This window comes from Python bivittatus, unplaced genomic scaffold, assembly GCF_059951505.1.
Source record: "Python bivittatus isolate LINGU-HERP-01145 unplaced genomic scaffold, Pbiv_v1 ctg000020_np1212, whole genome shotgun sequence".
Classification (NCBI taxonomy): domain Eukaryota; kingdom Metazoa; phylum Chordata; class Lepidosauria; order Squamata; family Pythonidae; genus Python; species Python bivittatus.
Window position 1 is genome coordinate 112,099,599 of NW_028277030.1, and position 27,857 is coordinate 112,127,455.

The 27,857-nt window shown below is 38.3% G+C and overlaps 1 protein-coding gene across 2 annotated transcripts in view; it reads right to left on the bottom strand.

Moving 5' to 3' along the window:
* Positions 1–523: 523 nt before the first annotated feature.
* Positions 524–27,857, bottom strand: part of CENPF (centromere protein F) — a 33,510-nt gene continuing 6,176 nt past the window's right edge. The window contains exons 5-16 of one of the 2 annotated variants that reach the window (XM_088146718.1): positions 27,650–27,741; positions 26,694–26,991; positions 25,535–25,737; positions 24,067–24,192; positions 22,374–22,478; positions 17,977–18,112; positions 13,647–16,738; positions 9,208–11,370; positions 7,716–7,878; positions 6,986–7,312; positions 5,429–5,562; positions 524–3,808 (exon numbers count right to left, since the gene is read on the bottom strand). In XM_088146718.1, coding sequence (XP_088002844.1) covers positions 3,629–3,808; positions 5,429–5,562; positions 6,986–7,312; positions 7,716–7,878; positions 9,208–11,370; positions 13,647–16,738; positions 17,977–18,112; positions 22,374–22,478; positions 24,067–24,192; positions 25,535–25,737; positions 26,694–26,991; positions 27,650–27,741 — 7,019 coding nt within the window. In that variant the 3' untranslated portion in view covers positions 524–3,628. Of the gene's footprint in view, positions 3,809–5,428; positions 5,602–6,985; positions 7,313–7,715; positions 7,879–9,207; positions 11,371–13,646; positions 16,739–17,976; positions 18,113–22,373; positions 22,479–24,066; positions 24,193–25,534; positions 25,738–26,693; positions 26,992–27,649; positions 27,742–27,857 lie in introns of both variants that reach the window. The other variant, XM_025169574.2, reaches the window with a different exon arrangement.

The following is a 27,857-nucleotide window of genomic DNA, read 5'->3' on the forward strand; positions in this document are numbered from 1 at the left end:
ATCAGGCATGTGTAAAGATGTCTTTTCACTTGTACCTGCACTGTCTCTGAGGAAGCTTAGATGATGCAGATGGTGACCTTCCGCAGAGAGATTGTAAACACAGACTGAGTGGGCCAGCCCAAGGTCATGTATTAATAGCCCTATCATGGATGCAGCAACATCTGCAGCAGGGCCAATGCATGTACAAAAGCAGCAGGGCTCCAGTTGTACTGCTGCAACTGGAATAGTGGCTTTCCCCCCTAATCCCCTGCAGTTGCTGTTGCAGAGATTGGATAGTCTGAGCACAATTTAGAGAAAACGTGTTCTTTTCAACTTCACTCAGTTTAATGGGAAAAAGAGTAAACTGTTTCATTAAAATCAAGGGAGAAGTATATGGCTTAATACTAGAGAGTATATTTATTTATAACAACATTTATTCACTTGTATACTTGTTCAGTCTAAAGAGATATTAAGCAGTATACACAAGCAACAGGAACGAGACTAGTGCAGCATAAACACTAATACATTTTACAATTAAAAACATTAATATAGGTTAACAAAATCTAAGTTTGGTGCTATAACAGAATCAGGCTTGTGCCCTGTTATAAAATAATGACTTACAGATGTGTTAGCTCTTGCCTAATATCATCTTACTCCACTTTTCATATCCTTTAAATAGCCTCAAATCAAGAGGCACTTTTATGCTTCTGGAGCACCACCCTGCATTAGATCTTCCAAAGAGTTTTTAAAAGCACATAAAAGTGGAAGAAAAACTTTTTTTAAGACTTCTGAGATTTGTAGACTAGGTATAATTCTACATTCCAAGTTTTTAATTTGTCCCAGCATTCAAAATTGGGCATATATCAACATTCATGGATATATAGTTGCATTAGGGCAAATTGCCTTACGAAAAACTGAATACGCTTGACAGAAGTTTCAGAAAGTAGAGAGATTATGGTTCAGAGGATAGAGTCAGTCAACAGTTAAAACACTTGTACACTTAACAGGTTTTGGATGAACACTGTAAGAACAGGACAGCAAATGACAATTCTGGAATTTCCTACAAACATCTACCTCCTTGTTCAAATGCCATCTGAACTGTGGTTTATAAAATCTGCCAGAAGATGTCACTCTTGTGACATTTGTCTTACTCATTTGTCTGTCTTTATGCAGAAATCCATGCATCACTGAAAGCAAAATATTCAGCATCGTGTAAAACTAATTGGTAAGGTACATAATTAAGCAACTTAAGAATGAGATGACTGAAGCAGTATAAAAGCACTCATAAAAGCTAACTAATCTGCACATTTAAAATACCTGTCAGTATAATTACTGACAGAAAACGTGCTAAATTTTCTTTTTTGTTGATTCAGGCAGGAAACTCTACTGGAGTTTTTGCCACTGAAGACAAGAGAATTGCAAGTTAAAGCAGACTGTTTATCTGAATTCTCAGCATCTTATTACTGCAAGCTAGAAGTAAGCTTTAGAAGTTACACTTGGATTTCAAAGACATTCCCCTGGTCATTCCTATCATTTTGCTAACTGAAGTGGCACACTATATTTTCGAATGACTTCTGCTAGCAAATGTATTAGTTCAACAGTATCTGCATCATAAATGATACAGCTACGAGATCTGGGGTGCAAACAGCCAGATGATCATCAGATGGCAGCCAGGAGTCAGAGGTTTATCTGTTTTCTGCCATCTAATGATCGTTTGTGTTTCTGCATCCCAGATCTAGAATCATTGTAAATTAATCCAAACAGCCAAGCTTTACATTTAGAGCAATTACAAATAGGTTTTACTTGATGCTGGGTCTATAATAATGGCAACTCCCCGTGGCAATATGCCGAAGTGCATATATCACAGCTTGGCTATTACCATGCTTCTAACCTGTCAGGCTGCCAGGCAGTCTACTGGCTCATCTGGGATGGGATAAGACCAGAAGCAGGTGTTTGCATCTTTCTTTCTCATAGGTGTAAGGATTTGTGTTTATTTTTCTTAAATGCCTACATCCAAGAACTACTTTGATTGATGGTGATGATCTGCCATCATACTGGTGTTGACTTTTACCACCACATAGATTTCGCCAGGCTGAGCTGTTCCCAGTTTGGTCTTTCAGTCAAGTCCACTTTAGGTGATGTTATAATAAAAGGAAACATAAACTCCTGTTTCAAAAATTATTCACTGCCTAGGCTTAGAGGGTGGGAACTGTTTGGTTTTAAAGGTTGTTTGGCTGGTGGGGAGTAAAGGGGTAGCATTTACCAGGACTCTATAAGCAGCAAGCTATTTTTGTTCCCTGAAGCTCCTCTTATCTCATCCCAATTATTTATAACCTTCTGTTGTTAACACTTTTATTTTCTTGAAGAATAAAAATATAGAAAAGCAAATCTTGTAAATACCATTCAAATAAATTGAACTAAACTATATATGAAAACAATGCAAAGAGCTAAAAGAAATGGAATAAAAGAAAAACTACAGTAATAAGGAACTTATATATTTTTCTATAGTACAAGAATATTAGTTACAAGTTAAAACCACTAAGCTTTTAAACAAGCTTGATCATTTATTAGATTTTTATCCCACCTTTTATTTTTCATCAACTCAAGGTAACATATCGCTCCTGCCTTCTGTTTTCTCCACAACAACCCTGTGAGGTAGATTGGCCTGTGAGAGTCACCCAGCCAGCTTTCATGCCTAAGGGAGGACTAGAATTCAGCCTCCCAGTTTCTAGCCTAGTACCATAACCAATGCATTGCACATCCCGATCTTTCCTTTCCATTGATTTAAAGCCAATTCAAAGACTCAGGGTTGCAGTTTGCATTTATAATCATGATGAAAATGTGCATGCCCTCCCTTAAAGTGTTCCAACATGAAAATTATTTATCTTGAAATAATGTCAGTCCAGATATGCTGCACATAACAATTATCTTGGTGCTTGCCTTTTCCTTCTTTTTCAAAATGCTCAAATAAAGATCCATGGAAGGGACTAACTGGATTTGAGCAGTGGCTACTCATTTTTGCTTGGAACCGAGGCATAGTATATTTTTGGCTTTACTTTTCCAGGAAGAGTTTTTACCTCTGAAAAGATTACAGAAAAATGGCACTGATTACATACAGCTATAGTGCTTAATTACAGTTTATGGTTTGTAGTCAGTTATTTCTTTGTTTCTGGATTGACTAATATCTACAGTTCTCTGAACTGTATGTATACATTAGCAATTTCTTCAGCAAGTGACGTTCCTTTACATCACCATTCATGATTTGCACATAAATAAATGCAACCTAGAAATTGAGCAAAATGAAATTGAGTGTTTTGGTAAAATGGAGCATCTTAGCCATTCATTTTCTTCAAGCTCCTTTGTGTAGGTACACATAGCAGCAAACCACAATTTACTGTTACATGCAAAACCTCACAGCTTGTAAAAATGAAACATTTGTGGCTACAAAGATGCCCTTATAGATGCATGTCCCAGAAAGTTGGGATCAGACCCAGATGGCTTCCTTTTGTTATACATGCAATTGTAAATAGGCTTCTCCCATTGTATCAGATGTGGACTTAAAGACGCTTATGAAGAGAATTCTTAGGATTTCATTCTGAATAATCCTTTGCTACTGGGATTTCAAGTCTAAAACCAACTTGGTCCTGATTCACTGTACATGGCAGGCTTTGTCCAGCTCATTTTCTTCTGTACTTGGAGAGTTTCTCGTATCAAGATGGTCAGCAGATCGTCTGGCAATTTCTTGGGATGACAGGTTACAGATAGAAAGGGGAGACCTGGGAGTAAAATCCTGGCCTGAACTACCAACTTGATCAGTTGCAAAGTTCATCTGAAACATATACAAGAAACAAGTCATTTCAACTATGCAAAGAAGATATAAATGAATTCTAGCAGTGAACACTAGTTTTATATTTCAAACAAAAGTAGCAGAATAATTAATGCTACTGGCCTGTTGATCTTTCTGTGCTTATGTGAATCCTGTTATCTCTTATGGTTGTTAAGGGAGATAGGCTTCTTCAGTTACTAAGCAGTTTAGATGTGTATTTCCAGAGATGAACCAATGAGGTTCTTTTTTGATGTTACTATATTTTTAAACAATATAGACTATACCAGATATCCATAAACCTGGAAAATTTGGGATGGCAAAATTAACCAGAAAATGTCACATTTTGGAGGAGTCTGTATTTAGAGCACAGATCTTGCCTCCTGAGACACTGTTGATGCCATATTATTTTGATACTATATGCACAAATATGTCCAAATGCTGGGTTCTATACATGGTTCCAGAGAGAAGTTTAGGATTCCATCCTCGTGAGAAATCGGGATACAGGCTCAGAGACAATCCATCTCTGTAATAGTCCCAATGGTGTGGAATGCATTGCTCCATTGTCCATTTGGCATCTTCCTTTTTTTTTTCCCCTCCCAAAGATTGTCAAAATGTTTCTGATTGAGTGGACTTTGGGGAAACAGATTGATTAGACTGAGTGTTGATTTTTGAGTTTAAATTTTGGTTTTATGATGAAGCTGGGCTCTTGTTTTTATCTTTTTGTACTGCTAAATTTATGGTTTGTTGGGCATCATGTTTTTACATGTATTTTTGTTTGCTGTATTTGTTTACAGTATTGGGATTTTATTGAACTTATTTTTAGACATTGTAAACATATTGGAGTCTTGGGAAATGGGTGATATAGAAATATATACCAGTATGAAGCCAGTAAATTAATCAATCCCACTCAGGAACCATGCATCCAGAAACCTTTTGCACATGGAGTTTCAAAGCTAGCAAGCAATGTGTGGTGGAAAACTGCTTTCACACATACAGTACGCTGCCTAACATTACTAGCATTTTTACATTTTTTTAGAACAGTTCTACTTTTCCAGTCTCATTTTCATGTCGGATTTATAGTTTTCCTACTTAGACTTGAAGTTTTTCCAAGCCAGCAAGTTTAGAATCTAATCCAAACCAATCTAGTGTATTCCAGACCCGCTGGCTTTTGAAGTTCAATATATCTGTTAGGGATCATATTGGAAGTCCAATATATCTAGTAGGCATCAAACTGGTAAGCAGCTGTGTAGCAGACACCTACTTCAGACACTTAGTTTAGTAGTATTATTTATCCTTTAATTTGATAAATGAATTATAATTTTTCTGGTCATTGTGCATCCAGGAAGCAAAAAGAAGCAATAGAACGTCCCATGTATACCTTAAAGATGTGCCATCTTAGGCTTAGGTAGGAAGGATATGGTTTTTAAGGTTTCATCATGGAGTGGGGTTAGGGAAATACCATGGAAGATCTCTGCTGCCTTTATTCACTTTTTTGTCTTCATCCTAAATATGTTTACAACTTGTGGATAAGACACATTCAGGGACACTTGGAAATATTAACTCACAATATTGATTTTTTTCTTATTTGACCCATTCAAACTCATGTTTAATAATGCTGGTTACCTTTTGTAGTCTGCTGCCCTCTGCTGTTGTTTTAAGGTTCTCAAAGAAACAACTCTTCTCTGTTATGTGTGAGTTATCAATAAATGTTGGCAATTTCAAGCTAGGACTGAAAAGGCAGGAATCCATTCTTGGCTCTAAGGATGTTGGGTGAGAAATGCAAGGACAGCTGTATTCTGGAAGGATATCAGAAACACTTGAGAAAATTCTTCATTCATTTACACTTAATAGGCTTTTTAAGAAAGGAAAACAGAAAACTAGTGTTAGCAGATCATCATGCCAATTCTGAAAGAGACGGCAACATCTAGAGACCATGCACGACTATACAGAGAATTTCTATCTCTTTGAGTAAAATCCTTATAATTTGGTGTTTGAAAAGCAACCTCCCATATGAATACAAAATACTTGAAAAAATTATTTCCTTTGGTCTTCACCAAGCTTCCTGGCCTGAACTCCCAGATTCATCAACTATCATTGATCTAGACAAAATACCTGGATACCACTAGAATACAGAAGGATGCCCTAATATATCAAGGCTGCAGGTCTCTCCATACTTACCTGAGTAAACTCCAGTGAGCCTAGTAGGTCTCAACATTTCTACCATTTGTGCATTTTGATATGTATTTAATCTACATTTCCCTGCCTTGCTGGGGAAAGGAGGAAATTTTATGATGCAAATACACTAGGAAGTTGTATTAAGTGATGTAAGATCCAGTTATATTCCTCAGTTCTCCTCTTGTCTCTGACTGTAAGTAAATAAGCAAATAAAGAAATAACCCACCCTTGGTTTGCTAATTTACTTCTCTCATATGCACATCAGTCCAACCACTCTACGATCATCATTCTAAAGCAGAAGAAGAAACGATCTGGCCCAATGCTCAGAGAAACAGCCAGGTTTTTAGGGGCTTGTGGAAGGACAGAATGGTCAGGGCCATCTAAACCATGGAGGGAATGTTCCACTCAGCGGGTGCTGCAACAGAAACAGCAGACCCCTTGTGTCCTACTAGATGGCATTTTTATGGAATAAGCCCAAAGTATTTCCACTCTCCTGGGTCTCACAGTCTGAGCAGAGACAACTGGCCTTATAAGTAACCTGGCCCTTTGTAGAGAGTAAGAAAGATGACCTCACTGGAGATATGCAAGATCTGTCACCAAAGTGACAAGGGATGAAACTTATTCTAACTCCACAACAGACAGAAAATATGCAGAAGAAGCTCAGACACCTCCCTAATTCACAGGGGTATATGAAGGGAGAGGAGATACAGTATACACAGACTTGCATGATTCTGTTATTACAATAAAAGTAGTTTTAGCCTTTCTGTGGAGTTGGTTTCCTGGTCTGGTCTACCTGGTGGGGCTGACAGCCTGTATCATGAAGGTCTTTATAGTGATAACCAGCACCTTCAATTGCTTGATGAAGTACTTCCTTTCACCTGTGCTGCATCCTCCACCACTTACACTAATATTTAAGAGGGAGAAAACATTGTGACATTCCAAACGAGAAATAATTATAACAAGACAACTGCTAAGAAAAGCTAAGATTGTAAAAGTGAATCTCACCGTTGCTTCTGTTTTCTTCACACTTTTCTCCCTTTTTGATGATCTTAGGCGCATCTGTAGTAGGCCGCCTACTATTCATTTCCATTGGGCTTTGAGAACTTTGGAGGGAGGAACTGGTGTCATTTAATAACTGCTTGAGACAAGTGTTCAAAAGAGAGACTTGTGTCCTTAGCATCTCATTTTCTTCTTCTAGTTTGTCGTGATTAATTATCAGTGTACAATACTTTTCCAAGTTATGATTCGCCTCTTTAGTTTTCTCCTCAACTGATTCCTTCAATTCTTTCAGCTCCAACCTGATTTCTTCTGCACCAACATCCACCTGAAAACCTATACAAAGCAAGAGGACTCATTACTAGAAATTACTAAATTTACTAAAAACCACCGCCGTATATGTGTTTTCAGGAATAGATGTCCAAATAGGAATTAAATACATTTGAAATGCCCTGTTGTGGACAGCAAAAATGTATATACGCCCTTCCCTTTTCACTTCCAAAGAAGTGTGAGAAGGCCTGCCTTTTTGTTGTCATCATGGAGATAAGAAAAGAAGTAGTTTAGCAGAGACAGGAATAAAAGGTACTTTGGACAGATATTTATAGGCAAAAACTGTGCTCACTCAATATAATCCATCTAAAATCCCAGCACAACAAATATTTTTTTCTTTGCATTCTATTGACACCTGCAGCTACTGATGGAAAAAGCCTATTGTTTTCTTTCAAAACATGCTACATACGTGGAGCTGTCGTCTTCAACTGAGTCTCAAGTTCATGAATTTGTTTCTCCATTACTGCTTTTTCCTGCTTTAGCATTCGATAGGCATTCAGCCACAATAGAAATGAATGACAGAAAGAATCGTACTCTTCCTTGAGCTGCAGCATTTGATTTAGGCTGTTTGCCTGCATAATTAAAACAACAGCATATATGTAATTATTGCAATAGAAACTTCATATAATTAAAATGAACTGCATTGGATATTTATTTATTCAGTTCTGGATTCAGATCTGTTCTAGTGCGTCTTCTTCTGATTAAGCCTTAGTGGGCTTTGAACCTAAATTATCTCAAGCATTACCTCTTTCCACCCCAGGAAGCTGATTTGTGGGATTTTACTGCAAGCCCCTCCATTCTGTTTGCAATTTCATCTCAGATGCAGGGCTTTCTCTGTCATGGCACCACACCTTTGGAATGCCCTCCAGAAAGTAAGCCAGACGCTCTCTTTGCTTCCTTTTTTATACTGAGCCAAGATGTTTTTATTTATAAAATATATATTATATTTTATAATAGTCATTTTGTGATTTTTATCTGCTATAAGGTAAGTATCATCATCATCATCATCTAGATTTATAAGGCTACCAAATCAAGAGACTCAAGGTGGTATACAAAACCAAAAACATCATAAGAACACAAACTATAGAAATACCAATGCATTGAAGAAATACTCAGACAAGAAAATTACAACCAAATCATCAGTCAATAATCCACTGTGGGAATTATTTGACAACATCCTAAAATCTGATGTGATAAAGGGCCGTGTAGAAACATTTTAGTGAATAAATGCATGGAAGGACTACCCAGTTCAATCCAACTGTAAATACATAAAAAGACTATGAAACTGCTAGGTAACTACAGGTAAGGGATCAACTATGGGAGTGCTAGTTATTTTCAGATAACAGAATTTCTCAGTTCCCTTAACCTCTATAATATTATACTACTGGACTAAGCATAACATCTTACGGAGCCTGTTGCTACTGAATTTCATAGACAACGGCGTTGCGTGAGGCAGACTGCATCTGTCTAAACTACAATCTCCAAGATGAAACATTCTGGTTTGCATTCCATCCTGCTCACCTTCTCTCTACTAAACACACTTCTACTAAGACCATATAACTACAAGATATCTTCCAGATGGCTTGGACTCTATGTTTTCAGAATTTCAAGCCAGCATGGCTCATGCTACTTGGGAATGCTAGAAGTTGTCATCCAACTCATGCTGAGGGCATCAGGATGGGAAACATTGCTGTATAACAAGTGGGCCATAAACAGACAAGGGCTATAATTTTTGGCATAGTTACCTAGAATCGAGCCCCAGTGAACACAGCAAGAGCTGTGTTTCTAAACTGGGTTTAGTAACTGTTACTAAATTTCCCTCAGTACAGAGACTGAATTTTATACAGATGTTTTTACCCTCCAGGATATTCTACCCATGTTGTATACAATTTGTACAATACCTTTCCAAGGAAGATGTATTTTTCACATGGTGTGACTTCTAATTTTTCTTCGATACGTTCAAAAGACACCTGTAAGTCATCTTGGATAGCTTGCAAAGCTTCATTTTTGAATAACGGCTCAAGAACAGAATCATTTGCATTCAGTTTTTGCTTGAAGCTTTGTAATTCCTGGATGAAAGCTTCCACCAACTGCTGTACTTTAGAGTTACTGGATTTTGCTTCTTCCAGGCAACCCATCAACTGCATATTGTCATGTTTGAGAGAAGCAATTTCACAAATGAGATCCTGTTCTTTTGACTTGAAAGTTTCTTTCTCACTATAAAGGATTTTAATTTCTTCATAGACCTTTTTTAGTTGTGATTCCATCAATCTCAGTGCATTTTCACATTCGCCTCTAATGTGCTCCTTCTCTTTTTCATTTTCTTTTAGTAGGTTTACCAATGTAGAATTACTCATTTCTAAACTAATTACTTTGTCTTGTTTTTCTTTCAGCTCTTTTTCTAGAGTCTCTTTCTCTGACCTAAAGATTTTAGCTTCACCTTCTAAATGTTGTTGGCTCACACACATCCTTTCTATCTCAGTCTTCATTATTTCTGTCTCTGCTTTAGCTGTCTCCATTCTAAGAACTGCATCTTCAAAACTCTCCTCTGACATATGCAATTCTCTTTCCAGATACTCAATTTTGTCTGTGAGAGTGTCAGCTTTTCGTTTGTTTTCTTTCAGCTTTTCAGCCAGATGATGCCTGTTCCTTTCATCGGATTCTATCTTTACTTTCAGCTTCTCAATGCCCTCTCGCAACTGATCTGCTTCTTCTTGTGCAGAATTTAGCCGTGCTGCAAGTTCACCTTTTTCTACTAGTGATCCTTCCAAGGACTTGGATATCTTGGCATTTTCGGCTTCAGAGTTACTTAGCCTGCTGTGTAAGATTTCATATTCTCTAAGGCTCACTTCTCTTGTCTCAGTCAGATGCTTGATTTGATTTTCTGCTGCCTCTTGGTCCAACATGAGATCCCTCATAACTCTGTCCAGATTCTGGAACCGCACCATATAGCACACATTTTCAACTGATAACTGATTCTCTGCAGCCTTAGCAGCCTGAAGCAATTTTACCTGGGTTTTATCTTCAGCTTCTAATGCCTTGATATATTCAACAGTATCCACTTGATTTGAGTCAAGCTCTTTTATATTCTTCTTTATCTTGTTGCACACCTGATCCAGTGCATCTTTATCCCTTGACAAAGTGATCAGATCTTGGCTAGATTGGTTTCTCCCTGCAGTAAGTATCTGAAGGTGCTCACAAAGGCCAAAAATAATTTTCAAGTTGATTTGCTTTTCTTGCTCCAGCTGCTTGTTTTTTGATAGAAGCTCTTCAGCATCTGCCTCCATGGACAAGGTGTAGTTCTCAAAGTTTGTTTTCTCAGATTTTATCCTCCTCTGTTCAGTTTCAGCTTCAAGAAGCTTCTCAGTATTGTCTGCTTTGGTCATTTGTAATTCTTCTAGAGTGTGTGTTGAATCAGACCATCTGATCTTGTACATTTCCAGTTCAGATTTTACCTTATTAAGTTCTATCCCAAGATACATAGGGTTAAAAGATAATTGCTGTTTATCAAAAGTTACAGATTGAAGCACCTCACTCATTTCTTCCTTTTCTTGTTTGAGAACCATAACTGTTTTGTTATATTCAGCAAAAGCAATTTCCTTTTCAGACAACTCTGTGTTCTTTGAATTCAAATCTGAGTGCAGATATTGAACTTTCATAAGCAGAGTATTAATTATTTTATTGCTTTCCTCCACATCATGAAAAAGCCTAGAATTGTTATCATCGGCCTTCTTTATTGGTAGCCAAAGCATTTCAATGGCCTTCTGGTTTTCCATGGAGTTTACCAACCTTGTGTGTGTGCCGAGATTTGAAGGAAGAAATGACTCTAGAGGACAGTCTGAAGAATGTATCGATTGATCATTTGCATTACTGGGATCTGGAAGGTATTTTTCTGTAGATGTTATATTTGTATCTGCTTCATAATCAGACCTTTGTGTTCTGTATGCTTCATAGGTTTTTGCTGCTGTCTGATCATTCACAGCTTTAAGTCCAAGGCTTTCCCCAAGAAAGCTATCCATTTTCAAATAGCATAAAGGATCAGGTGGCTGATTAGCAGGAACTGGCTAAAGATGAATAAAAAAAGTTATTTTCATCAAATGAAAGCTAGTTGATAAATAACTGAAACTATTAAACTTTGCAGTAGGGACAGTACTTCTGCCAGAAATGTGGTGGCATATGCCTATCTTGGGAATGTCCTCCCCGTATCTTCATCATCATCTGCCCTTCAGTCACTCATGCCCTAGTCCTGACTACTATAACACGTTCTCCATGGGGCTGTCCTTGAAGACCACCCGGAAGCTTCAACTGGCCCAGAATGCAGAGGCACAAGCAGTGATGGGCACATCTCAGTATGTCTGTGTGACTCCCTTGCTTTGTGAGCTGCACTGGTTACCAGTTCACTTCCGGGTACAATCCTGGTTATGACCCATAAAGCCCCACATGGTATAGGGCCTGGTTACTTAAGGGATTGCCTGTCTTCCATACTATTGCCCAGCTGATTCAATCTGGCAGGGTTGGTGCACTCCTCGTTCCTTCAATTAAACAATGCTGTTTTTCAGGAGCCCAGGAGCATGACTTTTCTGTAGCAGTGCCTGCCCTCTAGAATGAGCCCCCCCCCCAGATTTAAATGACCTCCACCGATGTCAGGTTCAGCCCAAAGAACTCCACGAGACAGTACAGGTCTAGTTCGATAGCTTTTATTAGCTTTCACCCACAAGACAGAATCTTGCCAGACTGAATCTAAACTTCCAAGCCAGCAAGCAAACACCGCAAATTCCTTAGGGTGGTGCCAGTCTCATCCTCTTAACCTTCCCATGCTCCTTCTGGGGGCTAAGGAAATGCTTATCTCCCCGAGTGTGGCCTTCACCAAACCATTCTATCACAACCCTACTGATATTTCAAAGGGCACTGAAAAAGTGGTTCTTTGCCCAGACCTTTGGCAATGGACAGTGGGACCCCTCACTTCATTCCATCCAGTCTGTTGTTCTTGCCATCTTTTACCCCTTTTATTGTAATTTCTTTGATTGTTGTAAGTTTAATAAATTACTATTATTATTAAAAAGGGGTGAGAAACCCTTTCTATATTCTGAGAAATAATTTCTTGGGCCCATTATTGGTGGGTTCATCTTTTTATTTCTGACCCCTCTTTCTAGCAGGCTTCTGGTGGAAGGATAGATTGTCTTTGCCTGCAATTTTAATGGAACTTTAGGATGGGGAGGAAGAGGGGGAGGTATTGAAATTAGCTTGAAACACACATGCCTTGTCCTAGGTTTTAAAAAGCCTTGTTTTCCCATGTTCTTCAGTGCTATTAACCTGTCTCAAGATTTTCTGTTTAAGATTTTAGTGTTATCTATATGAAAATATCACTATTTTATTTTATTCAAATGCTTTGTTTTTAATTATTGTATGATTTTATTGTATGATTTTATTGAATTCAATTAATTCATGAAGATACCGAATACAAGATTGTAGAAATAAATGTAGTTAAGTATTTAAACTGGAAGAAAAACATCATCGAGGAAGCGAAAAAATTGTTTTTTCCCCCTAACAGAATAGTTATCACAATGGCATGTTCCAAGATATGAAGAAAACATTTACTGTTCTAATATTGTTGTTCCTATTCATTGCTTAGGCATATTGATTTTCTCCTGAGTCAGGATTGTGAATGTGCTTCCAAAGTGTCTGTTCTATCCTCTGTACTTTTATCTGACATTAACTACCAAGTAGGCTCATTTTGTGAGCTGCTTTTCATATAAATATGTGTAATTCTGTAAAGCCAGAATCGGCCTTAAAATTATGCATTATGGCAGCCTTCCCCAATCTAGTGTTCTACAGGTGTTGCTAAGACTTGAAAGAACCTACACCACAAGGACTAATATTTATTATCTTGGCACACGGAACAGAAAGAGTAACAAGGCTGCTTTCTTGCTGTCAAAAATGGCTTATTTTGTGTCTGATTGTACAATAAAAAATTGGCTGGAGCCAGAGAAGGATTTAATTTAATTGGCACAAACTCAGACTAATAAGTTAATGAGTAGCTGCTCTTTTAGAATTCAGATATAAAAACAAATCTGTACTTTAATTCCAACTACTTCTGATCACAGGGTTATCAGTTTTCAGTGCTGTTAAAATGTCTGACCCCAAAGCAAATCAAAGTGCAATGAATTCCATGTTTGTGTTTTGGGAAAGGGCTATGTTAAAGCTTCTTAAGGGTCTTGACTAGCAACCTCTCAATCACCAAACAAACTAACCCCCATTGCGCTGCAAAATAAGGAAACCCAGGATAGGGTTACTTCCTTGAATATGCTTAAAGAGAGTCAGTCACATTAGGCAAACTTACTTGGTCAGTGTCAGCACAAATTATTGGATGAGAACTTAAATCAAGGTTTTGTAGTTCTCCTTGTTTCTGAGGGAACAGCTGAGGAAGTTTCTTCTCAGCTGGCAGTTCAGATGCCACTTGCAGGATCACCTTCTGAAGTTTTTGTTGCCAGTGCTCATTGTCAGATATACTTTGTTTCTGAAGGCCATCTAGTTCCTTCTTTGCAGAAAGGAGCAGCTCTTGAATCTTTTCTATTTCCTCACCTTCCAGAATCTTATGAGATCTAAATGATTCCTTAAGCATCTTAAAGGAGTTTTCACAACATTCACATTGAAAATGTTTGACTTCATTTTTAAGATGTCTTCTAGCTACCTGTTTAGTGAGAGAGGTCCAGGCATCATTGCTATATAACTCACCAGCAATATTAAATTGTTCAGGTGTATCTTCCAGACCAATTTGTTTGTTTTGATATGGTCCTCCCATTTCAGTTGATGATACATCATTGTCCAAATCAGGCTCCAAAAGCATTGGGCTTGTACAGGGGAAGACTTCATTGCAACACAGAGTCTCTATACAAAATTTTCCATATGCTTCAAATTCCTTATTAACTGAACTTAGTGTCATCTGTATTGGAAAAGAAACCATCTCCGCTTTGTTGAGATGTATTGGCAATGCAGTATTTTTTTCTTTAAGCATCTCACTGCAGGATTGCAACTCTGACAATTCAAAGGCCATATTCAGGTTTTGAATATCTACAATTTCATATTCATTTTTCAAAGAAAAGAACTTTTCCTTGATTCCATACAACCCTGTTTTGATTTCTTTGTTAATTAATTTCAAATGTTCGTAATCAAATCTCTCATAATCTTCTGGAGTTATTAAGGGCATTTCTTCCATATCAGGTTGTGCTTCTATTTCACTCTTATCTATTAATTTATCAGAAACAGAAATGGTCTCTACATTCAGCCTATTCATTTTTTCCATTAATTCTTTTGCCATAGTATCTGTGCTTATGATGCATTCCAACTGTGAGTCTTTCAGCTGTGATGCTAATGTTGACTCTTCTTTCTGCAGGTGTTCACACATTTTCTCCAACTCATTTAGCTTGCTCATTGTCATGTGTAGGGAGGATACTAATTGGAGATAATCATTTTGGCTGGGCATCAGATCATGAGGAACTGATGAACACTTGGCATCTTTCTGTAAGTTAAAATTGTCCTTGATAACAGCACTGAAACACATTGGTGATTGGTCATTTCCACTTCTCTCTTTCATCTTTAAGGCTGAATTTTGTAAATCTTTAAGTGCTTGCAATTTATGCAGCAACTTCGCTTTTTTCATTTCACTTTCTTCCATTTTTATCTCCATAGTTCTCAATATCATCTCCAAGTTCTTTACCTGATCAGCATAGTTTTCTATAGAAATTTCTCTGTCCTCAAGATCCATCTGAAGCAGCTCAAGCTTCACTTGATACTTATTAACTTCATCCTCTCTTTCTTCTATAAATACCCTCAGCTGTTCCAATGTTGTCCCATCTAAAATAAATTCAAGCACTGCATGCTCACTTGCTTTGATTTCTGAGATCAGTTTTTGCACCAAGATGTTTACAGAAGAGTGCCTGTTATTTTGTCCTGTCCCCTCCTGTCTTAAGCTCTTTGCTTCTTCAGATATTGAGTGATTTTTTTCAAGTTGCCAAAACAAAGTACTCTTTTTCTTCTCCAAGGAGATCAGCTTATTCTGTAACTGGTCACATTTGTTCATAAACTCTTTCTCTTGGGTATCACATTTGGCTTTTTGTACCTTCAAATGGCAAGCTTGATTCCTTATAGCACTTTCTAAACAATCTTCCTTTGGTTCAACTGATGTACATTTCCTTTCTACTTCTTCATCAGCTTCTGGCAGTAACAAGCTCTTCTCTTGCTTTCTTTGTGACAGCTCCAAATAACTTTCCTTCCTTCCTCTGAAACTTTTGGAAAGATACTGGTTTTCTTGCTTTATGTCTAAGATTTCTTCTTTCAAAATATTGATAGTATTCTTAAGCTTGGAGCTTTCATCCTGAAGTCCTTCTGTTTCACCTTGTTCTAAGGATATTTCTGTAGATGCATTTGGTTCCTTTGAGCTCATAACTTTTAATTGCTGGACCAAATCCTTAAGCAGCACATTGCTCACTTTTAAATCTTGAATCTCTGCTTGTTGCCTATCTGATTCCTCAATCAACTTTTGTAGATCCTTGTTTTTTCCTTCAAGAGCTGATAAGGCTTTGGAAAGCAAGGTCTCCTTTTGGAAAACAGCTTCTCGTAATTTACTGATCTGCTGCTCCAACTCCTGAATAAAGATTTGATGTCTTGGCTCTGCTATTTCAGCTAATTTTCTTTCCATTTCATCTCTGGTTTGGACCAGCTCTTCAACCTGTTTCTGAAGGAATGCATTTAACTGTGTGTGAGAAGCTAAGGATGCTTCAAGGGAGACAATACATTTCCCCTTTTCTAACACTTCATTTCTTGCAGACTGGAGCCTTTTCTGTAAGATGTCCAGCTCTTTGGTGAACTCAGATAATTTCAGTGAATTGTTTTCTCTCTCTTTCTGAAGTTTTTCCTCAGACATTGCTGTTTTTTGCTGGAGGTCACTATAGGCTTTTCTTTGTGCCTCTAGTTCGGTTGTTTTTTCTTTCACCACCTGCTCAAAAATGTTCAGCTGTTCACTAAATTGTTCATGTTCATCTTTGACAGCAGTTCCCTTCTCATGATGTTTAAGTTGTTCAGCCATTAAAGCACTTTCCAAACTGCGCATTTTGCTCATTAATTCTTCTTTTTCTAAATCTAGCTCATTCAAGAGTTGTTTGCTTTTTGTTTTCCACTGGGAAAGAATCACAATCTCTTTTTTAAGGCCTTCACATTCCACACTAGTTTTCTGCAGAGTTTCCATGTTTTTCAGTTTCATATTGAGCTCTTCAATTATATTTTCTTTGTGCTTCAGAATTTGCTGGAGAGAATCTCGTTCATGTTCAACATCAGAAACAGCAAGTCTCATCTTTTCCAAAGCAACAGAATTATCTTGCTTGTTCAGTTTTTCTTGAAGCAATTTTAATTCTTTTTCCAGTGAACAATTTTTATCTGCAAGGAGAGCCATTAAAAAGACATAAAAATATAAAATGCTTAATTTACAAAGATTAAAATATAAACTGACAAAATACAGGCTCCTATTCTGGCTATGAAGCCTTAACATTCCAAAAATTCTATGCTCCTGTGATAACTGCTCCTATCTTCATGCTCCTGGGAAATATTAAACTACAATTTGCCATTTCATCTGAATCAGACAACTTAGATTGCATAGCAGGAAAAATTATGGTTTACAAACGTCATCTGGATACAGCGTCAAACTGTTGATTGATTGAAGGAAGATACTTATTAAATCTTGCCCATGAGAAGGAGGACCAGGTGTGTAGAGTGGCTTCAGGTTTTCCACACTATGTTTTGAAATATCAAAGGCATAACATGTAAAACAATTTGTTGAATATTCCAGTTACCTTTAAAATGAAGCCATGAAAATGAACTAGATTCTGAGGTAAAACAGTTTATGTCAAAGTACTTAACAGGTCTCTTCTCCACATAAGAGTATTCTTCCCAACTCATCCAATTTGGACCTTCCTCCAACATCTTTTAATGCTCCCCTACATAGGGAAGGTGAAGGGGGCTGACACTCACAAGTAGTGTTATTCTGTTGCAGCCCCCATGAGATTAGATTTGTACCTTCCTTGTTGGCCTACTGGAGACTGTCCAAGACACAGTTGTTCTAGGTCTTTGGAGAATGAATGGTAACCATTACATTTACTGCTTAATGCTTGTGTTTGTCTGTTTCTAATTTGTAAACGACCAGGAGTCATTTTTGTAGAATCTGGCAGTTCATAAACACAATAAATAAATAAAATAAAAAAATAAATGTCACGTTATGCCTAGCAGTTAGAAAGAAATAGACAAATCATATAAGCAATCATACACTTATGAAATTTGGATAGAACTATGGTTTGTTTTGTCTAGAAGAAAAGGTTCAAATAGTTTTCCTTAGATGAGGTTTTGAAACTGAAAGGGAAAATGACATGATTGATACATAATTAAAGAAGGGAGAATAAGCATAAGTATTTCTGATATCAGTTGTGAACTCTTGGCTTTCTGACTATGGCTGGTAAGGTTTCCACTGCAGAACATAATGCAAATTCTAATGGTCTGGTTTTTTAAACCACAATGGTGCACCATAGCATTCAAATGAGATTTTACCAAGTGTGTGCCACACACTGGGATCTTGTATTGAAATAAAGTCTGTTATTAAGCACAACAGAAACCCCATGACTTACTTTTCAGGTCTTCAGCAATATGCTGACTCTGCTGTAGGAAGAGTTTAGTGCTACAGAGTTCCTCTTTTAGATGAGAAATTTCTTGCAGTTGTTCAGCAGACTGGCAGCTGAGAAGGCTATTTTGCTTCTTAACTTCCTATGAAATTGGGAAGGTAGTAACTGATGGATGAATAAAAAAGAGAAACATTTTCTCCAAAAAGAAACTATAACCTACCTGCAATCCCAACCCAAACATCCTTATCAGGTGTGAAAATCCAGTAGCCAAGTGTCCTATTGTTGAAGGCTTTCAGGGCCGGAATACAATGGCTGGTGTGGGTCTTCTGGGCTGTGTGGCCGTGTTCTGGAAGTTTTGTTTCCTAACGTTTCGCCAGCATCTGTGACCGGCATCTTCAGAGGGCAGGAGCACAGAGAGGAGCAGTTCTCTCTGTGCCCAGGATGATGTGACCCTGTTGTGGGTATTTATAGAGATCAGCGAGGGTGCCTGAAGGGGTGTGTGGGGTGTGTGTGGGGGGTTTGGGTTAACGAGTGGCTGCTTGTTTTGGTGTCAGAATATGTGTGTATCTTCCTGGGGGTTAGGCAGGGTTTTTTCTATTGAGTTGTTAATGAGTGGCTGCTGAGGGTGATTAGCATGTTCATTGTGTGGATCCCCTCACCGCCGCAGGGGTATACCGCATACCATGCAGCTGCGGACAAGTATACATCGGGACCACAAAACGCAGCATCCATACCAGGATAAAAGAACACGAAAGACACTGCAGACTACAGCAACCAGAAAAATCTGCAGTAGCTGAACATGCTCTCAAGCACACTGGACACAAAATCCTATTTGAAAACACAGAGATACTGGACAACACCAACAGCCACTATACCAGGCTATACCGGGAAGCCATTGAGACGCACAAACACCAGCACAGTTTCAATAAAAAAGAGGAAAGTCTAAAAATCAACAAAACCTGGCTACCAATCCTGAAAAATACAGCCTGCAAAAGGTCAATGAACTCAGCTCAACCACCAGGATGCGCAAACAATTCACACAATGAACATGCTAATCACCCTCAGCAGCCACTCGTTAACAACTCAATAGAAAAAACCCTGCCTAACCCCCAGGAAGATACACACATATTCTGACACCAAAACAAGCAGCCACTCATTAACCCAAACCCCACACACACACCCCACACACCCCTTCAGGCACCCTCGCTGATCTCTATAAATATCCACAACAGGGTCACATCATCCTGGGCACAGAGAGAACTGCTCCTCTCTGTGCTCCTGCCCTCTGAAGATGCGGGTCACAGATGCTGGCGAAACGTTAGGAAACAAAACTTCCAGAACATGGCCACAGAGCCCGGAAGACCCACACCAGCCATCAAGTGTCCTATACTTTCTTAGACATTATGAGGACAGCAGCAAAAATATTGCCTCACTGGCAACTACACTGAAAGTCAGTGCACTCCGAGCAGCTGCCGAGTGCAGCTGCTAACGAAGGAAACATCTAGCCTGATATAAATTGTGCCACAGTGAGGTTTCCACAGGCTAAAAAAAGTACTGGAGAACCACAATCCAAATGCATCTCTTTTAGAGTTTAAAAAGAAGAAACTAGACAACAGCCAAAGGTCTTGGAGTAGAACCAGCATCTAAGACAAAGTTCAGTATCAGGATAGCTTAGAGGCCAGCCTTTTGACAGATACTCCGTTATCTTGAGAATCCCTAAATCAAATGCCAGGCATCTTTGTCTATTACAGATGCTGGAAAGCATGACTTTTTTGTTTGTTTTTACATCCTTTTTTAATACTAACAGAGAATGTGAAAGATTTGGGGACACTTTGCTCTCAACCTCAAAGCATTAAAAAAAACAAAAGCCTGCTGGTCTTTTTAACTCTGTCCCTCGTGGGAATAAAATAAAGAATCTTTCCGAAAGAAAATGGCACATACATTCGTGCACCACCCACTCCTGAGCTGCTAAGATAACAGATGGCATTGGCAGAGCTTTGTTGGTCTCGAGCCCTCAATTATCCATTGAGTTGCTACCAGCAGATGGGCACCAAGGCACCCAAGCCAAGTGTAAGGGAAGGGGCCACCAGGATGGGAAGCATAAGCTGGAAATTTGCTGGCAAAGCAGGTTTGTATTTCCAGCTATTGAAGCAAATCAGCCTGAGAGCAAGGCTGAACTTCTTGGTGCTTCTGTTGATCAACCTCTGCCTCTCCTCACCTCTCTAACAAACAAAATTGTTAGAAAATCAGGGGATTGTGCTAATGTTCTCCCAAAGTATTCTGGCAATTTTTGACATACAAATCCATTATGCTATTTCTTTTTAGGGTTCTATGGAGAGTGAAAAAGGAGTAAAAAAGAGGAAGCCAAAGAAAATTAAGGGATGACATAAGAGTGGAAAAAAGGATACATGGCTAAAACTAGGTTATACCATTCACCGTACCTTTCTGCCTTTAAAAACCATACTTGTTGCCACCACATCTCTACTTCACTTCATACATTGCCTCTTGTTCTTTAACAGTTTTGAGAGTAAGCAGGATCTTGACATGATGGTTATTAAAAAAACAAACAAACTTCTTCGAGTATGATTGAGGTCAAGGACTTTAGGTGGATGGAACATGCAATGGGAATTGCAACCTATAACGATTACCATTAAATGCTTCCAGAATACAAATATGGCCAATTAAGTCTGCAGGATTTTTAAAGATCCAGGTACAAGTCCTTTAGCATTGGACTATACGCAAAGAAGCAACAGGGCACTATACTCTCCCCAAGCTACCCCATTTCTGTTACACATGCGATCAGCAAGCATATGATTCTGCAAGGCAACTGGTCCAAATTGCTCTGGAGCAACCTTCTCCAATCTGCTGCCATTCAGATGTACTGGACTACAATTCCCATTGCCCCAGCCAGCAAGGATTTGTAGTCCAGCACATCTGAAGGGCATTGAGTCACAGGAAGCTGGTTGACACTGTGCCATTGGGTGGATCTACAAATGTACTACACTACAATAAGATCTCGTTGTTCCTCATCAAACTAGAGGTTGCCCAGCTTTCTTGGTTCACGGCAGTCTTAGTGTCTCAGTAACTCTTTCATGGTGCCCTAGGCTAAAAGACTGCCCAAAACACAGCTTCACAAATGGAAGTTGCAATAATCTAAAATATCCTGCAGTACCCCTGTGAGTTTGTTACACTGTCCCAGGGTGCCATGGCACACAGTTTGGGAACTGCGGGCTTAAACAATTGAGATCTGGGAAACTTCAACCTATCTGAGAGCAGCGATGCTGAATGTCCCAAAAGTTTCTATAAAAGCTGAGCCTACTGCATTTTGGTAGAGAATGAACAGTCACTGCAGTTTCCAGACAACAAACAAAGAAGAATATTGGCATGTTTATCAATAATGAGAAAAGGAATAAGTTACAGGCAGATCACAACTAGTAAAAACATTGGTAATGTACTGTATTTAATGCCTAGTTCTCAAAAATACATAATTTCTTGGCATTTCATTACCCTTCCCCTCCAGGTTGCTAGCTTTATTCATTTCAACTTTTCCTATAATATATTAATGTCAACTCTTTTTGGGGCCTGTCATCTGTTAATTGTTTAAAAGCCATGCCATGAGGCCCTGTGCTATATTATAGGAAACTTTGCTTAAATGGAGTATCTACCCCAAATTTCTTTATTTTATCTGATTTCTACTACATCTCAAAATGCCTCCTTTATCTAACCCAGTGTTTCTCAACTTCAGCAACTTTAAGATGTGTGGACTTCAACTCCCGTGCTGGCTGGGGAATTCTGGGAGTTGAAATCCACACATCTTAAAGCTGCTGAGGTTATGAAACACTGATCTAACCGATATCACCAACACTGCCTTCACTCTTTTCACATATTTTGAAACCAAGGTATGGCTGGGAATCATTTTGTCTAATGACCATTCACAGCAATCACAAACAACTCTGCAGCTGCTTTGTTCCTACTGTAAATATAACTGTGTATTGGAGTAAGATAATGATAGTTCATATTAAGTCAGGGGCACCTTTCTGAGAGCATATGGTAGGCACTTTCACAAAATGGCAACTGTAGGCTGCCTGTTCTCTTGTTGCTTAGTGGGCATGCCTGGTTGGTAAAAACCTATTGATCAAAAGGCAAATTAATCTCCAGGATGTTCTCCAGATCTCAGGGAAATCTTTGTGGAACCCAAAGGCATTCTGGCAAATAAATATAATTCTATAAGTTAACGTTTGCTTTGTTCCATGATCGTTTCTTACAGATTTTTCACTCAAAGAATTGTTTTAAAAACACCAGGAGGACAGGGAGCTTGGTGCCTAAGGATACATTGGTGCTTGTATGCTCCATCTTGTTTCATCTCTGCCCTAGGTATATAATAACTTACAATTTGAATGTACCTCATAGTTTTCTTTCAGTTCATTTTCCTTCCACTGCATTGTTTGCATAGCCTGTTCAAGTTGACTCAATTTCTCTGTACAGTCCTTGGCATTTTTTTCCAACTGCTGTTTTGTTGTGAGAATGTAAAAGATGGAAAGCTTTAATTTGTAGTCATAAAAAACAGTAAATAGTATAGAAATATTCTTGCTAAAAATAAGATCATAGAAAAAGTCAACTTTTTCTTAAAATGATGTTGGAAAAGTCCAGCTTTCTAGAAACATAAATCTTTCCCATCAAGTGTTTGTCTTGCCCAAGGTATTGTAATTATACCTGAATTACATCTCAAGATATAAATGGTAGAGAAACTGTAGGGTCTGTTGTAATTTTCTCCAGCCCTAATGTCAACTAGATGCATGGAATGAGAATTTTGGGATTGTAATTCACACATCTGGAGGCCCAGGTTGGGTGTCCACTACAGGTTCAAAATATAGAAATCATGGAACAAGCAGGGTCACATAACAGAAGCTATTTCTGTCTTGAATGACTGATAATTCTAAATTCGTCAGAAATTAATCTGTAGCTATATTTTAAACTAAAATATTGAAGTTACAGATATGTTCCCATATATACTTTGCACTTTGTCCCAAATGTTCCAAGATCTTATATGCACTGTGCATAAAACCTAATACTTCTTTTTCTTTTAATCATTTGAACAAGGTATCAAAATATTTCAACGCTGACCAGTAAGGAAAAATTGCAAAACAATTCCAGTACTAGAGGAAAGAAGATGAAAAATAATCCTTCTACCCAAGAATATTTTTTATTAGCTTAAGGCAGTATATAATGACAAACTTGGGCTAAACCATCCATCTTGTCCCTGATACAATTTCTGGAACTGAGTAAATTTTCCTGGTGGCTGCTGCTAATGCTACAGACCATTTGCAAACACCAACATCAATGTTTTGTATGATATCTATCTGGTAACTTTTCTAAATGTGGTAGGCAGAAGCTGCCATAGAACTGAACATACTTAAAATTGCTAGTTATCCTGTTACACTACCTGGACCAAGACTCAAGATCCATGTACATGTTGGCTCTCAAACCATATTCTTGGCTGAGACAATTCTTTCTACTCATGTAAATGTGAACACTAGAACTAAATATTTTCTCTTATAAAGAAACATGAGATCCTAAATCCAGAAACTCTGCAAAGATTAGACTTCACAAATATTTCCCAAGTTCAGTTCTGTTAGCTATTAAAATGTTTTTTTTTTTTTTCAATTGGAAATGCATAAGTTTCCTTCAATGTTTTCTCTATGAAAGCTGCAACCGCCCTATCTAGTGGTTTTTATTCTTCTATCCCCAGATACTTTGTAGAGCTAACTCCCACTGTCAGCGGTCAGCATGGGCAATAGTCAATGATGATAAGAATTACAGACAATATAATCTGAAGCCCCAATGAAGGAATATATCTGTAGATATTCAGCCAGGATTACGAACCCTTGAATTTATGGGGCACATTAAGTAGGCATGTCCAGCCTTCTAATTCATGCTGCTAATGAATAGGTATAAGCAGATGAGTGCCTAGCAGAGACACAATAAGAGTACACTGCAAAGCGTGATCTGCATTGCAGCATGCTACTTGCCTCTTTGCTATGCCTGTAAAAACGTCCACCTTTCCTGTGTAGGTTCAGCTACAATGCAGCACCTCACCTCTTGGTGTTCTTTGTCTTTGTCTTTAATCTTCTGTTGTAAAGCACACTGCACACTTTCAAAATTTTGCTTCTGACAGTTTAGCTCATTTGAGAGTTTTCTGAACTTTTCCTCTTTTACTGCAAGCTGCAAAGAGAGAATGTAAAGGTAACATGGATGGGAAATGTTTCTGGTACTCATCTGATAGTTGAGAAGAAATTGCCAGAGTGATGAGATGGCTAAGGCATAGAACTAGGACCACAGAGCCTCTGAATGTAATCTGCCATGGAAGCTCACTGGATGACTTTGACCAATCATCAGATCTCAGAGCACTGTTGCTGTGGGGCAAAATTGTAGGTAGAAATGCTACATAGTATGCTTTGAACTCCAGAAACAAAGGCAGAAGACCTACAGTTAATGAGATCAAAAGTGAATATATATTTATGGCTAGAGACGGAAAGCAAGAAGACCAATGCAATGAAAACTGAAATTTACATTTCCTGTCACTGTAAAAGAACACCGTGAGAAACAGTTGAGATTTGCAAGTACAGTATTATTCAAAACAGCAATCTTCAGTCATTAAGTGTATTCAGTCCAAAAGATGATCCTCTTCCCTCCCCAAGTGGTTAGGGTTAGGGCACCAAGAGGAAGAGATTGTGGAGGAAAAGTCTTTCGCTGTCCTTCACTGAGGAAAAAATGCAGTGGTTGAAGAGCTTTTGTTAGCAATGGCAGCAAAACAGCTGTTGTAACGAGAGTTGTCTAAAATGTTCCACCATGGAACTCTGCAACCCTGGAACAGGCCCTTCTGCTTGTTCCAGAAGTGTTCAGACCACAATCTACTTTCAAAGCACTCAGAACAGGCTTGTTTCAATGTTGAACAAGTTCCAAAAACACTCAGAAGAGATTGTTTTGGGATCAGAACTTTCCATGGCAAAGTACTTTGCACTGTTGTAGTTTTAACCCTCCTGTTGGGGAAAGCAGCAGAAACTAACTCGTTTCCACTGACACTGACAGCAAACATGGAGTTGGCTTGGCCTCCAATAGAGTTTTTAATATCCACTGATTGGCTGAAGACCTGTGTGCATTTGGAGAGGTTGTGCATGTATGTGTGCATTTTTGTCATTATGGCTGCAGGGGAGGAGATTGTGATTGTATGTTGATAGTGAGAAAGGTTGCATGTAGTAGAGGTAATATGTTATACATGCTGGGGTGTGCGTGCGCAAAACCCTCTTTGGGTTCTTTGAGTCCTGTGTCTCCAAGATGTTGCTTACTTTATACAAGCTGGATCAAATCCATTTTCATAAAATGACTTTTCTATGATATTTAGCTCAGTTGTAAATTCATGGGTACAGTTTATGCAAATCCTCTCTAACAGATCCAGGTTATGCAGACAAATAATCACCATGTTATATTAAACCCAGTTAGTATTGGGCTTGCATGTTCTTTGAATTTTAAAAGGTTTCAAGTAAGATTTTAAAGAGCACATTACCTGATCAGTTGTTTGTTCCAGTTGTATTGTAATTTTAGTTATTTCATTTCTAGCCTTGTTCAGAGTTTTCTCTTTTTCAGTGAATTCCATTTTTATATTTTCCACTTGCAGCTGAGTATCCTGAAGCTTCATTAGGTTGCCTTTCATATCTTGGGTCTGAATTTGTAACTTATTTTCCAGTTCCTGAATTCTGGATCTTAACTCTATATATAAAGAATTATACTTTTAAAAAAATATCAGTACAGTGTACTTTGATATATATTGGACTTCCTTACAGGCAGGATGAATCTATCTATATTATTCCTGAGCACAACCTAAGACTCTCAGAATCCAGAAGACCTCAGAATGTCCTTACCAAATTATGCCATAATTTGACCACAGTGCATCAAAGATGGAAAATCACTAAATCCATGACTGGAAAGGGATCCTATTGACTATATGTAGTTTTAATTAAATGAAAATGAAAACAAATTTAGTTTTTGTCCTAGCCTGGGCCACTAGTTAGTGCCATGTTCTCCCAAATGTACCATTCCAAAGCCAAGTATAGTCTCAGCTGAGACAGCCTGGCCTTCATAAGTCCATTCCATCACAGATCCTCAGTATAACTTATAGCATTTTCTTCTAATGTTCTGATCTTGTGGCAGCAAATTAGGTGTGAATGATCAATTTCAGCTACATTTTCTCCTTCCATCACGCCTGGGAGCAGCAACTGATGATGTTAGGACTTCATTACAGTGGCATGGCTGACATTTTTGGACCCATTTCTTTTGGGAGCTGGGAAATTAACGGCACAGGTTTAAGGTTCCCGCTTTGCCCCTTAGCACCACTCAAAATGGGGAATATGGCTTGATTTTTGGAGGAGGTGATTTTGAAAGAGGGTATTATAGGTCTAGGTAGCCCCTACAGTTCTTAAGGTTTATTTTCTACCACTTTAAATGCCTCATATCCTCCCCTCAAAAAGTGTGATATTTTGAGTCCTGCCTACTCTATGGAGCTCAAGGAGTTACAGTCTGCTGGGTACCCTCTTCTGTTTTCTGAATGGGCAAAAAGGATAATTGGTTGGATAATATTATTGTGGTATTGCAGAAAAATGACTGCATTCCCAAATGTAGTTATTATATTACCCAAAAATAAGTTACTTATAATATTTTTAAGATACCTTGGTTCTGTGTTTTCAGTTGATCAGTGATTGAAGAGTCCTGGCCGCTCTTGGAGACACTGCAACTGATTAATTCTTTCTTGGCTAATTTTATAATATTGTGACTAGGAGCTGCTGAAGATTCCCAAGGAAATTGTGACTTGGTTGACCCATTGCTATGAGGAGTTTCTCGATGGCTGGACAAAGGGCGGCTTGGAGTTTGCTCATGTTGCCATGAGAATACAGATGAGGAAGCTTGGTGCCGGGCAATTTCTCTGCGACTTATATTACCTTCTGAATGCAAGGGATTAATTTTCTTCTAAAATTAAGAGAGAAAGTGGCCTTAATAAAGATGCTTCAGTGAAAGCTAATGAAACAACTGTGGACTTGATTTCAGTTTTTCACATGTGAGCAACTTGAAGACACAGACAGTCCTCCACCATCCTATTCTATCCCCCAGAGTGAGCAAAGCAACATCTTCACCCAGGCTTTGGGGAAGAGAAACTGGAGGAGTTAAGATGCAAAAGAGATGTTTTGAGTCTTGCAGCATGTAAAAAAAATCCTCAACCTTCCTTCACAAATTGAATTGATTTTCTACTTGGGTGCATGTGTGTTAAGGATAAAATTGATACTTGCATCGATTTGGCCCATTAAATTCTTCTCAATTCCACCTAGCACTTGAGTGATATCATTACATCACCAATGTCACAGTTTCTTGGCTGCAAAAAACCTGGCCACCTCTGCTCTCCTCATTTAGAATTTATCAATTCAAGACTATGTGATTACATACTACAAAACAGTGTAGCTAAGTGCTGCCTCCTATGATTGATCACAAACACTACATTACTACAAACAAGCACATATTACTATTCAATTAAATCTTAAATCTTCACTTTAAAATTATTAATCATACGATTCCTTTCCTATTCCAAATCAGTTAGTATGTATGTATTCCATCCAGTGTTTTAAACTCTTACTTGAGACTTCAGGCTCTTTGGTTCTGCTTCCAGGTGTTTTCTTTCTTCAATTTCTTTGCAGGGTTTTCTTTGAAGTTCTTCGATTTTTGAATCTATTAATGTTGAACAGAAATGTCATGAGAAACCTTTTACAATAAAAAGGATGAAGATTCTGAAATGAGATACTTTTCAGTAAAGAAAGAATTCTATTCATAAGATCCCCAGGGGA